We start from the raw sequence: 13,136 nt of genomic DNA, 5'->3' as shown, positions 1-13,136 counted from the left end.
TTTACAATTTTTCTTTCGGTCTGATTTCGTCATTCGACATAACATCATCTGTCTTACACGGTTAATTGACGTAGGGAATGTCCTACAGTCTGGAAATGTTGAGCACCCAGTCAAAGCGCACAAAGTGAGAGCTCAGGATCGCGGGGGGATCCAATGAGCACTCTTAGCCTTTGATGAGAGGTCAAAATAGTTGGAATACTAGTTTACACCAGTGGACCGCAGTTTAGGTGTGATCTCTGTTTGATTTACAGCAGATTACATGTTGTTAATTGGGGAACACCTCTTGAAAAAAACCCAGAGTATTAATGACGCAGACTTGTCTAAACCAGTTTGGCGTCTCAAATAAGTCAAGCTGTTGAAGGGCATTTGAAAACAGGGCAGTCTTAAACCATTGTCTAGCCTTTCAGAAGATGATTTATCCCCATTTTATTGCGGTGGATTATTTACTTAGTCTATCCAAAGGATTATTACAGCAGTTTCATGAGGCTAATGTCTGTGTTAGCAATTTAAAATCTACCCTACTACTACTTTATTATACACTTGGTAAGTTCTTTTCTAAATTTGTGTTATAATGAAGTTCTACATTTCCAGACCATCTGGTGTTTTACATAAATTACATTTAAAGAATGAACACATTTAAAAAAAACAGGGCTACTGATAACATTAACTGTCTGAGTAGGTCATCTAAAGTAAATCAGCACATTTTATACAACTCATTTGTTCACTCGTTTGTCTGGAAAGCCAGACAACGCAACAATAAGAGCAACCAACAGTCACGAAAAGTTAAAAACTCATTAATGGCCTGTCTGCCAGAATGTGAAAACCACAGACTGCGAGCCAGACTTCCTCTCTGCTAAGTCCTGCTGTCTAGCCGTGGCAGTCTCGGTCGCTGAGTGGGCGACGGGCGAATGACGTAGGTTGTCGGGTTGTGGGCGTATTTTGTTTCCCACCTATATTCAGGCATCCCCGCCCCCTCTACGCTAGGATTGGCTAGCAGTTAAAACTCACACGCAGCCTGCTCTTAGGCCTAAGAGCGTGAGCTACTGTACCGCTAACCAATCCAATCCTAGAACGCGGAACACCGCTAACCAATCACAGCGAGGGTGGGCGGGACCTGCCTGAAAACGGGTAGGTAAAAAATAACACCATGGTCTATCACCATGAAGTGTTCGTCTCGGTGATTTAGTAGAGAGAGACGGAGACTCGAATGCGGGCTGCATCGGAGGGTAAACCCCTTACAGCCAGCTTAAAAACCCTACAGTCATTCGTACGGTCGTTTTTTCTCGTCCTGATGAGGAACATTACCTTAAACTAAAGGAGGATCGTTCTTTAAACGTCTCAGCTGGAAAGGTAAGGTACCATTAAAGGGTCTTTGCGTTGTTTTTTTCCCCCTTCACTGGATCTATCTGCTCATAATTGAGATCAGATAACAACGTGTATTGGTGTTAGCGTTTAATTTGCTGGTCTAATGCGTTTAATAAGCGCTTATGTTGGATTCAAACCGTTTAAATAACGTAAGATAACCTACATAGACCCAGAACAATCTACCTTTGAGTGTCTTGAAGATAGATTTTTTTTTATTCGGCTCAAGTTTAAGGCTGCTTTAACGTTGACTAAAATGTGTCTGTTGGAGAATTCACTCGATAGTGGAGCCATTTGGCTGGTGGGCTGTGTGTGATTGTGGTCTCCAGCCTACAGCAGGCTGGGCAAATCACGGCTTATCGTTGCAGTGGCTGGCTAGAGGGAAAAAATGAATGCTTCTCCCTGACATTGGGTTGGTATTTGTTTAAAATGCTGGTTGTTGAACTTTTTCACAAATGGTCATATATGGGGGGGCTCCACGATTTGTTGTGAAATGCAGAGCTTGTCTTCGGGAGGCTGGATGGGGGGTTGTCCCGTAAAGGGCTGTGGAGGGCTGGTGAATGTCATTACCACAGCAGAGGGGGGAGGGGGAGCTCTGGCTGTGAGTAAGCTCCAGTTGTAGGAGGGGGTGGAATGTCTGTCACTTGCAGCTACATTGGTGTGTGAGTCATTTTTTTTTTTGAAGCTCTGAAAGATGTGGTGAAATCACAGAGGCTCTGCACTGTAGATGGCTTTTTTGACATTTATGTTGCTGACATTTGTGTAGAGACAAGGCATGATCTGCCCTGCATTCGAGCTGCAAAGCAGTGCAATGGCCTTTTCACTTTCTGTGCAGTCTTATGTATTTTGCATAAAGTTGCGTGAAGTCCAGTGGTTCACTCCTGGTTTATGTGATTCACTTGAACTTTGGTGGAACTGCTGATGTTCAAAGGTCAAGGAAAATAAAAGGTGCATCCAGAACCCAAGAAACCCAGAAATACAGTAGCCTAAATATCAGTTGTTTTGAGTTCAGCAGGGTCTGTCGCAGTTGCTGTACAGAGGATCTGACCAGGGCGGTTGTGCAATAATATCCAAAAATGTTTGGCTGACAGCTCTCAAATCTCGCTTGAGGATTTCCCTAGAACTCGCACACATATTTGACGCAGAGAGTCAACATCGGCTTTTCCTGGGAAAATATGTTGGGGAGAATATTTCCAGATATTTGAGTTTTTGTTACAGTAATTCAGTGAAAGTGGTCAGAGAATGGCAACAGTGGATTCTGCCGTCATCTGGAAAATGGGGCTAGAAATACAGCAAACGTCATGGGAAGATGTGGTACAATATTTTAGTCACTGCAGCAATGACTGTCTATCTGTACTTGACACTATTAGTGTTTCTTGGCTTTTAGGGTAGTGAGAACAGAAATACGTGGGCTGGTTGCATGTACATTGCAAAATGAGATGATTCTGTTTTGGCCTTCCATAAGAAATTGTTTCACATCAATGAATTGAGGGCATTGCTTTATGCTGAAAGTGAATCTGCAAAAAATCTAGACATCTAAATCTCTCAACCTTTGTAGACCGATTCGTACAAACCCACAATCTTTTCTATAGATGAATTCCTTTAATGACTCATTCTGAATTCCCTACGATGACTAATAAAAAACTCATACCTCTTGAAGGCAGTTTGATCTTTAAACAACATTACCGATTTTTTTTTTTCAGAATTTATTTAGATGCTTGAAGTTCAGACCACCACGATGATTCTCAACCTTTAAAAACGTCCTGAGTGACAGTCAGCTCACTTTGTGTTATTGAAGATCAGTCATCGATATCTCAGTTGAAGCAATATGGCTATGGTCCAGAATAACCGTCCTCATCCTGACAAGGAGCAGGCTCTCCACAGAGTCCCGCTGAAGAGGCTGATGCGAGAGAAACCGATGGAAGCAGCCCCGATAAAGAAACGAGTGATGGCTGCCCTTAACTTGTCATGCAAAAAGGAGTCATCGTCATTATCATCAACCTCAAAGCCTATCATAAAGACTGAGCACGTGGAAAAGGACTCCTCGTTTCTGGGCTGCGGCCGTGACCTCAGCTATCAGCAAGACTCCAAGGCGAAGGATGGACAGGAGAGCGCTTTGGACCTAAGCCCGGCCTTGAGGCACACCCTGGCCCAGTTCACTTTGAGCAGCCAGTGCTCTCTAGGTGGCCCTGCTGCATTCTCTGGCCAGCACAGCCAGGATAAGCTGGCCCCTTTGCTTACCCAGGCCAACGTGGGTGGAGGCCCCCTGCTGGTGCCACCAGACAGCTCCACAGAGCTTGTGGTGTGCAATCTGGAGGGCGAAACCATCTCTTGCTTCTCGGTGGGGGGTGAACTGCGTCTTTGCTTGCCTCAAGTGCTGAACACAGTCCTGCGAGACTTCTCTCTCCAGCAGATCAACTCAGTGTGTGACCAGCTCTACTTGTACTGCTCCCGCTGTGATGCCTCCCAGCTGCATGTTCTCAAAGTGCTGGGCATCTTACCACCTGGGGCACCCTCTTGTGGTCTCATCACACTCACAGACGCCCAGCGCCTCTGCAACACCCTACTACATCCGGGCGAAAGCAACGCCCCGGCTGGGCCGCTCAAGGGTCACTTAGCGGGGGAAGACGAGGAGAGAGAGGTCGAAGAGGCTGGAGCCTTTTGGGTGGAACACCAGTGCCTGGGGAAGTGCCAAGGCCTGTTTGTGCCTCGCCTCTATGCAAGCCCTGGCTCTCCATGCATCCGCTGCTCTCAGTGTCGCCGGCTCTACTGCCCCGAGCGTTTCGTCATGCACTCACACTGGCAGCCAGACAAGCGCACGTGCCACTGGGGCTTTGACTCTGCCAAGTGGGCCTGCTACCTGCAGCTCGGACGCAGGTACCAGGGGACGACTGAGGAGGCCAAACTGAAGCAGCTGCTGGAAACAGTGAAGCTGAAGTTCTGCAGCATACAACTGGGTGCCAAGCAGCCACATCTGGTAAGTGTCTATATATTTACTCAGTTTGTGTAGGGAATGCAGTGCTTACTGGGAGATAACTCAAACTTTCACTCCTTACTCTTTTACACTGGTTCTTTCCTTGCACACATTCGTTTAGAAAAAATAGTTCTTAAAAAATTACCCATTTTGAGAGAACCAGAAATACTTCTTCTATGGCATCACTTGAAAGAAACCCTTTTACTTACTTTTACTTTTACAGTGGTTAGTAAGTAATTCATAGTAGTTACTGGATAATAAGTCTCAAGATTAATAGCTGAAACGTAAGCCTGTAGTTCAAGAGGTTAAAAAGATAATTTCATGCCAGACATGTTTGTTTGCTCATGTCTAGGTTTGTCAAAGTGTAAAATGGTTTGACTGATATACTTCAGTGGGCTTCATGTATATTTACGAAGCAGAAATAAAGCATACCGTAAAGAAAAATGCATGAGGTTTTAGAATGGCAGAAACAGATGGTAACGTTATGAAAATACGTTACACAGTTTGCACAAATTCTGAGCCTTAAGAATCTCCCTACAAGCTGTCACAACAGAAAAATTTGCAGCACAGAACTGGGACATGCGCAAGGGACGGCTTTTGTCTCCATAGCCGACTGTAAACTAAACAGCAAACTTTGACTCGTGCTAGGTAAGGCAGAGCCAGGCCATGTGTGCTAAGAGCAGGCGTTTCCCCCAGAGGAAGCTGCTGGACACAGTTCAGGCAGGGTCGCCTGGCTCTCAAGCTCCGACTGACAGAGTCTGCACAAACAGCAGGAACCACGGCAACAGGGCAGAGAAACAGAGGAGAAACTGAGTGGGAGGGGAGTGGGCGGGAGAGAGAGAGAGAGAGAGAGAGAGAGAAGGAAAAAAAGACAGAGATGAGGAAAGAGTGGGAGACAGAGAGAGAGAGAGAAAGCAAGAGAGGCCAGGGCAGTCCGTCACATGTGCCTGAAGCCTGCAGCTCCCCCTTCGCGGGCCCAGCATTCACCTCACAGGACCTGCCTCCTAGCCAATGAAAACAGAGACCCTCGGTCCCGGCCTCCCTTGCAGCCAGTGAGCTTTCAGAACACTCAGTCAATTCCCATCTCATTATATAATGGTTAGCCAGAGACTAAACAACAGCGGCCGGCGACTGTACTTCTGGGAACACGACTCTGCGTCTCAGGACACAGACACCACTTGTAGTTTGAATTAAATATTGAATGCGGACTGACTCTGTGACAGAGTACTCATTACAGACAGCAGACAAAACATCCGTGTAAGAAAAAAAAGTGAAGTTACTCAAAGACATGAAGACATATGATGTAACCTGTGTCAAATACACACTGTGAATCGTAATGAGAGCAGACAGGGGACCTTTGGACTTGGCTTTCTGCCACAGTCTATGAAGGAGTGATTGAATGTGCTTATTTTTGTCCCAGCCACTATTAACATTCCCTCAGATAAGAGATGGAATCGTCTGGGTTTTCTGACACAAATAGCAACGCCCTATGATAAAACTGTCCTGAAGTAATATCGCATTCCAGAAAGCAGGAATTTTAAAAACCTTATTATGCTCTGAAGACAGTAGTATTCACAGTACAGCAGTTAATGTTTTCTTATAACCCCTTAAACCCCAAAAACCTGTGTGTGGACCCACACCTGAATTCCACACTCTAAGGACTACATGATTTCCATTTTACATGTTATATATTAGTCCTGATATTAATAATAACAGGCCTTGGGTTTAAAAAGCCCTAGCATTAATGTAGATGCCTGTTTTTCCTGCATATTTTCAAACTGTGTCTTACCATAGACAGTTTACGCAAACATTTCAGACTGTGTCACATGGTAGAGTTAATGGGAGTGGATCCACGTCTCGTAAAGTTGAGCTGAGGCCATGCCAGGAAAGGCTAATTGATCAGGCCCATGGGCAGGTCTGGCGCGACTGAACTATTTCAGCGAGGTCACTGATAAGCTATATGAGTGCTCTACTGCTGGGAGAATGACTGGACTGCTTGCGTCACATGTTGTAAATAACTGTGTGGAGCCCTCATGCTGCGAGGGCCACGTGACGGCTCTCAGACTCACCCAGACACACAAACACACACACACACATACTCGCGCACACACTGGCTCGCTCAAGAGACGTCTGGAGTCCTTACACATGACTTCATGCATAAATGCTTTGCAGCCAAAAATGTTCAAACCTGCAATGCCTGTTAAGTTTCCAAGAGACTAAACTAAACCATTCCGGTTGTTAGAGTGTGATAACAATCTGAGTATCTGCAAGATTTGGGTTCCAGATAAAGCTGTCTGCAGGGCAAAGCACTGGTTGTTTGAATGAACCACAGTGTTTGTGTTTGTAAAGACCATCAACAGGAATTGGTACACCATATCCAGAATAATGGCAGTTTTGTCCTCAAGCGTGTAGCTTTAGTTATATCTTTCCCCAGAGGTTTCTAAAGTGTGCGTAAGGTGCAGTGACTGGTGGATTTCATTAAACCACACTATGTTCCTGGCTGCTTATGTAAGATACTTACATTTTTTCCTTCGTTCTGCTCTCATTCATACATGCCTCCCCGACTGCAAACAGAAAGAGAGCATGGCAGGGCCTCTGTGTGCCTTAAGGAAACATTCAGAACCACCAGAGCTAATCCTGCCTCCATGCTGTGCCACGCAGTACTGACATACTATCCCTGTTTGTGTTCTTTAGGAGACTGCCCAAGTACAGGAGGGATTAAATCTCTGTTCTGGGAAAGAGAAGCTGTGCGAGAGTAGCTCTGAGGGAAAGGTAGCGCACTCACCTGCAATAAACTCTGTCTGTGTCTTTCATCGCATTTCCTTGTAGACATGAAACCAGATCAACAGGTTTTTTTTTTGTCTCTCCCATGCAGGCAGTGCCTTTGCCCTCCTATGGGTTTGACCCCTGTCTGCTTGCCAATTTGAAGGAGGACCCCAGGCACCATGAGCTCATGTGGCAAAGGTACAAGACGTTTACCGAAAGTATCACATAAAAATGTTTTTTTTCATTCATTTAACTGCTAGTAAATACTTTAAAGACTACTCCAAATTATTGTTGCTGTTTTGAGGTAACATTATTAAAAGACTGCCATTTATTGCCATCCTAACCACTGCAACTCGTTACACTGTGTGTTAGTTAAATACTAGTCGTAATTAGTAATCACACCTAGTGCTAACGGTTCTATTTGCATTCTTTCCAGTTGGTACCTTTACATGCATGACAAGCTGGCTAATTCCAATATGAGTTCTGGCTGTGTTGCTGGGAAAGACGTGGAGACGTTCAGAGCGGAGAGGCTGGGAAGCCTCCTCAAACATGGAAGCAGCCAGGAGAACAAGACACTGGCTCAGGATGGGGAGGAGACTGAGCCCAAAGAATCTGCAGGTCTGTTGTCATGCAGCTGTGTGAATTGTGAACGAATGATGATGCGTCCAATTATTGTGTGAATGGTTCAACAGCGTCTGACTTTCTCCTGAAATCATGTTTTTTTTTCTATGCTTTTCTTGGTTTCTACAGGGCGGAAAAAAACAAGTTGCTTGTCTGGCCAATTGCAACGCAACAGTCCAGACGAGTGGCCGCGAGTTTCCATAGAAACGCCCGCGTGCGAGAAGTCTTTCAGTGGCAGTCTTGAGGAGAACAAGGACAGCATGGTGGTGGAGGTGCTTCAGATGTACAACGCTCAGCATGAGAAGCTTCAGTCAACACTCCGCAGGCAGCAACAGCTGGAAAAGGTTTGCTCTATATGACATTCGCCCTAGATGTGTGGTTGTGGCTTCACAAACACAGCATCTTTTCCGTAAGCCCAGAGCACCTCAACCCAAGACCTCAGACAAAAACCAACACACCCAAACGCAGGATTAGTAATTAGTAATCACACCTACTGCTAACGGTTTATGCACCATACCTGCTTGTGAATGTTGGGAGTCTCTAGAATGTTCTCCCCCGTTCACACTGCTCTGGGATGTTCTCATATTGTATTATAACATCCTCCCCCATTCACACTATTGTAGAATGTTTCTCCCATTCACACTGATTCATTTGCCAACAGAATGAAGCTGACTGTAATATTAGAATGTTGGGTGTTTGTTCGGTCAGTGTGCACTGGGCTTAAGCCCATGTTTATCGTTGAATATAACTCACCTGAGTTTGACCTGACCTCCTCTTTGCCCTTGGGAAGCAGGAGCTGCAGGCTTTGCGCAGGGATGAGGCGGCAGAACAGCGCAACCTGCATGGCGAACTGGAGGTGGTACAGACAGAGCATGCCCAAAAGCTGGGGGAAGTGCAGGAGGAGCAGAGGAAGCTCAAGTGCAGGCTGGAGCAGCTGAGACAGCAGGGCTGCAGGTGCAGAGAGCGGCAGGGAGCCGAGCAACAGCAAGAGAGCCATTACGCCACACAGGTAGGACACGTTTACGCCTTATACACCCTGTGGACTACAAGAGATGTCTGCCGTCTGCTAGGGGAAAATAAAATATTAAAATATTGCAATATAAAAATTATTGTGATTAATATGATTCACGTGTAAAGTAATGAGAAATTTGTTTTCATTATTTTTGGCACTTAAACATGCATATATCACAACGCAAGTTTTATCAGCTTATGACTATAGTGTTGTGTGGAAACTACTGCCCCCTGCTGGGTTGTCTCTCAGGAGAAGGAATTTATTTTTAATGTTTACTCTAATGCAGCCTTGGTCATGGAGTGCCTTAGTCCAGCACAGTTTGGTGATTTCCCTGCTCTAGCACACCAGTTAAACATGGTATTTAACCCTTAGATGACACAGTTATCAACAGTGATAACAAAAGCTTGGTGTCATTTCATAGTAATTATTCCTCACTCATAGGAAGTCTTTGAAACAAGTGGAGAAACTTGTCAGAACTGTGGATTCAAAACTCTTTACTATATTTTAGAATTTGATGAAAAGTCATTATCTTGTTTCACAAAAAGAAAAAAACATCCTTTACATTTTTGCCACACATTTGCAATTATTGACATCAAAACAAAAGTAAATGTTGGAGGTGCAGATTCAAACCCGCTCATACAGAATGAAAAGTCAATGTAAATGCAATTGTTTGGGTAACTGATAACATAAATAAATATGTAATGATGTTATTACATTTGTATAGTACAGCAGTAATAACAGACAGTAATAACTGGGTCAACTGATGACTTAAACCTGGTGTTTTCAGCAGAGAAATCACTAAACCAAGTTGAGCACTCTAACTGATCCATGACTCACTGTTTTTTTTAACATATTTGCGTGTATATAGTTATCAGAGCTGCGCAAGAGGTTGGACCGTGCTGAGGAGGACCGGGAGGAGCTGCAGGAGGAACTTCGTAGGGAGAGGGAGGCCAGAGAGAAGCTGGAGCGCACCATCGCTGAGCTCAAACAGCAGATGAAGGAGTCTGTACCTGCTTCTACGATGGACAGCCCCCTCTCAAGCTCTTCTGATGCTCTGATGTCTCCAACTCCATAATTCGGCCTCCAGATCATTTAGCAACATAACATCTTAATAACTCTGACCAAGTTTTATTTCGGGACGTTTTTTGGCCTTGCAATTTTATAGCCAAATTAGTTTTTATCGTAGGTGAAGAGATAGCCAAAGCCTCAAATCTCATTGATTTGTGTCTTTATAAAGAAAACATTACTGTTTCACACAATGCATTATGTGCGGACATACACAACAAGCAACATCCTGGGTCAGCAGTCCGTTCTGTGGTATAAATTTGATTATACGGAGCATTAAGTGCTTTTTTAACAGCAATTTTTCTTTGTATGTAAGTTCTCACACATTAATAGAAACCCCCAATGTGTGTGAACGTCATCCTTTGACCTGCACGTGTGTAATCAGCACCATTTATTAGTCAGTGCAATGACTACTGTTGGTAGAAAAGATGCAATTCTGAATTACAATTGTTTAAAAAATGATAACATGTGATATATTGTTTATAAAAGTATTTATTGTTTTATTGACAAATGTTATGTGAGCTAAACCCTTGTAAAATTATACACACTTAAAGGTACGCTAAGTAATATTGTTTATTTTGCAGTTTCGCTCATAAACCACATAGGCCTCGTAATGACAAGCTGCTAGTATTGCCACTCTCTATATGACTCGTCATCACACAGGAACGAGACGTGACATTCAGAATTCCCCTGACCGCTGAAAAAATGTGGCGTTTTCCAAATTCAGAGGTATCTGGGAAGCTCTGCAGCTTGTCACCATGTAACATTCCGCACCCAGTCACATCCGTTTTTCATAACATTCTGTCACGTTTTAATAGGTTTTATTTGGTGTACCTTTAAGATTTTTTCTTTGCGAGATGCATTTATATTTTACGTATGTATGCACAGTTTGAATGTACAATATGTATGCATGTATGTATGCTAAAATATATGGATATGTTAATCGAGTTTACACCATGGTATGGATTTAAAAGAAAAAAAAAGAAAATTATGTATATAAATGTTTTGTAAACCATTTCTTATGAATGTTGTACATCCTCTGAGATTTTCTGATAACTCTGTTCATATTGTTCCGTTTCTTTTTTTGAAATTTTAACAAATTAACACGTTTATGTTAGTAAAGACAGAAAAATGGTATAAAATACTCTTTATATTGTCAAATAATTTACTATTAATCACGGGATATTATATCGATAACTGTATATCACATTGTGTCATACGTTTAGATAAACAGGGTTTACTTAACATATGCCATGAGAGCGACATGACGTTTGTATGTGAGAATGAACTGATTTTCTGAGATCTGTTAGGCTCTCTTATTGACAATCAGAGGGAATATCTTTGATTCCTTGGACATAAACACTTAGGAATGAGCTGAAGAAATTGTTGCTACCTCAGGTGAACATATAAATATATATAAATATATATAAGCTGTGTATCTGTGTTTCGTACAGTATGAACTGAAAGAGAAGAAGATGGAGTATTTTGGCAGCCTGAACTCTAATTACCTCTGTGCTGTTTCTATGCTGCTTTATGGGCTAAGTGTTACTGGCTTCTTCATGTGAGCTGAACGAGAGGTGCATGTATAAAATTAAAAAAAAAGAAAAAAGAAAAAAAGAGGTTGCCCTTGATAAGTATGCTGAGTATTTCTTTACCCACCTTTTCACAGTCCTGTGTGCTGATATTTTATTGGGTTTCTTCCTGCCATTGCTTGTGTCTGTATGGTACGAAATGCCACTTCTGTCCTACCTCCACCTGCGATTAAGCCACACTGTATCACCCTCAACTTTCTGTATGTCACTTCATTGGCATTGATATACTCATTATATCGTTGGGGTTAACAATAAAACCTATTCCTATATGTCATTCGTTTATTATTTTACACAGCCACTTACTGCAGTGCTGTGTAAGCCTTTCTGTGGTTTTAGTCAGTTTACCTCAGGCAGTACATCCATAATAGGATATGATTCGTGAGGGAAATTACTAAAATCACTTAGAAAAATGTTTACTGGCTACAGAGCAATTCACTGTTATTATACTGCAGTGTTATGTAGCCTGTCAAATGTTTTTCTTCCAGTGATTTTACTCAGTTTACCTCAGGCAGTAAAACCCATGATAGTTCCAGAGGTAAACTGATTAAAATCACAAAAAATAATGACTGGCTACACAGCAATTCACTATTATATGGAAGCCCATTCCTGCACTTAAAATAAAAAAAAAAACTACCACCTATTTTTTTCATTATTTAATGAACCACTATGCCATTAATTTGAAATGCTTTCTCATTACTTCCATTATTTTGAAGTATTTCCATTATTTTGCTATGCATTCTCATTATTATGGTACGTTTTCATTATGTTGAGATGCTGTCTTGTTATTTTGAGAAACTTTATATAATTTATATTTTCATTTCAAAAGCATAAAGCATCTCAAAATAATGACTCAGAATCTAAAAACAGTATGAAAAAGTCTCTCAAATAACGAATCAGCGTTTTTAAATAATGAAACAGTATCTCAAAATAACTTAATATTTCAAAATAACGAGACAGTGTCTCAAAATAATGACTTAGTATCCCAAAATAATGACTATCTCAAAATAACGAGATAGTATCTTGAAATAATGACTATCTCAAAATAACGAGATAGTATCTTGAAATAATGACTTAGTATCTCATAATAATGGCTTAGCATCTTAAAATGAGACACTATCTCAAAATATTTACTCTCAAAATAACTTAATATTTCAAAATAATGAGACAGTGCTTCAAAATAACGACTTGGCATCTCAAAATGATAAGTATCTCAATATAATGTCTTAGTATCTCAAAATAATGAGAAGGTTTCTCAAAATAACAATGACTACCTCAAAATAATGACAGTATCTCAAAAGAATTACTATCTCAAAATAATGACTTAGTATCTCAAAATAATAACTATCTCAAAATAACGAGATAGCATCTTGAAATAATGACTTAGTATCTCATAATAATGACAGCATCTTAAAATGAGACAGTATCTCAAAATAATGACTTAATATCTGAAAATAATGAGACAGCACCTCAAAATAATGACTTAATATTTCAGAATAATGACTTAGCATCTCAAAATAATGACTTTACATCTTAAAATAATGAGATAGAACCTCAAAATAATGACCTGGTATCTCAAAATATGACTTAGCATCTCAAAATAATTAGTATGGCAAAATGACGGCACAGCGATTCACTTAATAATGAAAAAATGATTTTTATTACAATATTTTAGTTCTATATGGCCAGTTTTTTCCAGTGTTTTCCGTCAGTTTACCTCAGGCAGTAAGTCTATGGTGGTTCCTGA

General features: G+C 41.7%; 1 protein-coding gene across 2 annotated transcripts; it reads left to right on the top strand.

The window, feature by feature from the left end:
- The first annotated feature begins 1,134 nt into the window (after positions 1-1,134).
- skilb (SKI-like proto-oncogene b) lies at positions 1,135-11,661 on the top strand. 2 transcript variants are annotated; one of them, XM_036558353.1, is made up of 8 exons: positions 1,135-1,350; positions 3,066-4,339; positions 7,031-7,108; positions 7,212-7,300; positions 7,539-7,720; positions 7,853-8,067; positions 8,517-8,732; positions 9,604-11,661. In XM_036558353.1, exons 2-8 carry the CDS (start codon positions 3,191-3,193, stop codon positions 9,808-9,810), a joined length of 2,136 nt encoding a protein of 711 aa, XP_036414246.1. In that variant the 5' UTR covers positions 1,135-1,350; positions 3,066-3,190; the 3' UTR covers positions 9,811-11,661. The 2 variants fall into 2 exon arrangements, with proteins under 2 accessions (XP_036414246.1, XP_036414245.1); XM_036558352.1 differs by having other exon boundaries at positions 8,514-8,732.
- Positions 11,662-13,136: the final 1,475 nt, after the last annotated feature.

The sequence above is a fragment of the Colossoma macropomum genome, unplaced genomic scaffold (assembly GCF_904425465.1).
Source record: "Colossoma macropomum unplaced genomic scaffold, Colossoma_macropomum, whole genome shotgun sequence".
Classification (NCBI taxonomy): Eukaryota; Metazoa; Chordata; class Actinopteri; order Characiformes; family Serrasalmidae; genus Colossoma; species Colossoma macropomum.
This window is presented reverse-complemented; position numbering and strand designations above follow the sequence as displayed.

Coding starts and splice junctions, on each gene's coding strand:
- skilb (XM_036558352.1), top strand. CDS start 3,191: ATGGCTATGGTCCAGAATAACCGTCCTCATCCTGACAAGGAGCAGGCT. Junction 8,068..8,513: donor GGCAGCAACAGCTGGAAAAG/GTTTGCTCTATA, acceptor GCCCTTGGGAAG/CAGGAGCTGCAGGCTTTGCG. Junction 8,733..9,603: donor AGAGCCATTACGCCACACAG/GTAGGACACGTT, acceptor GCGTGTATATAG/TTATCAGAGCTGCGCAAGAG.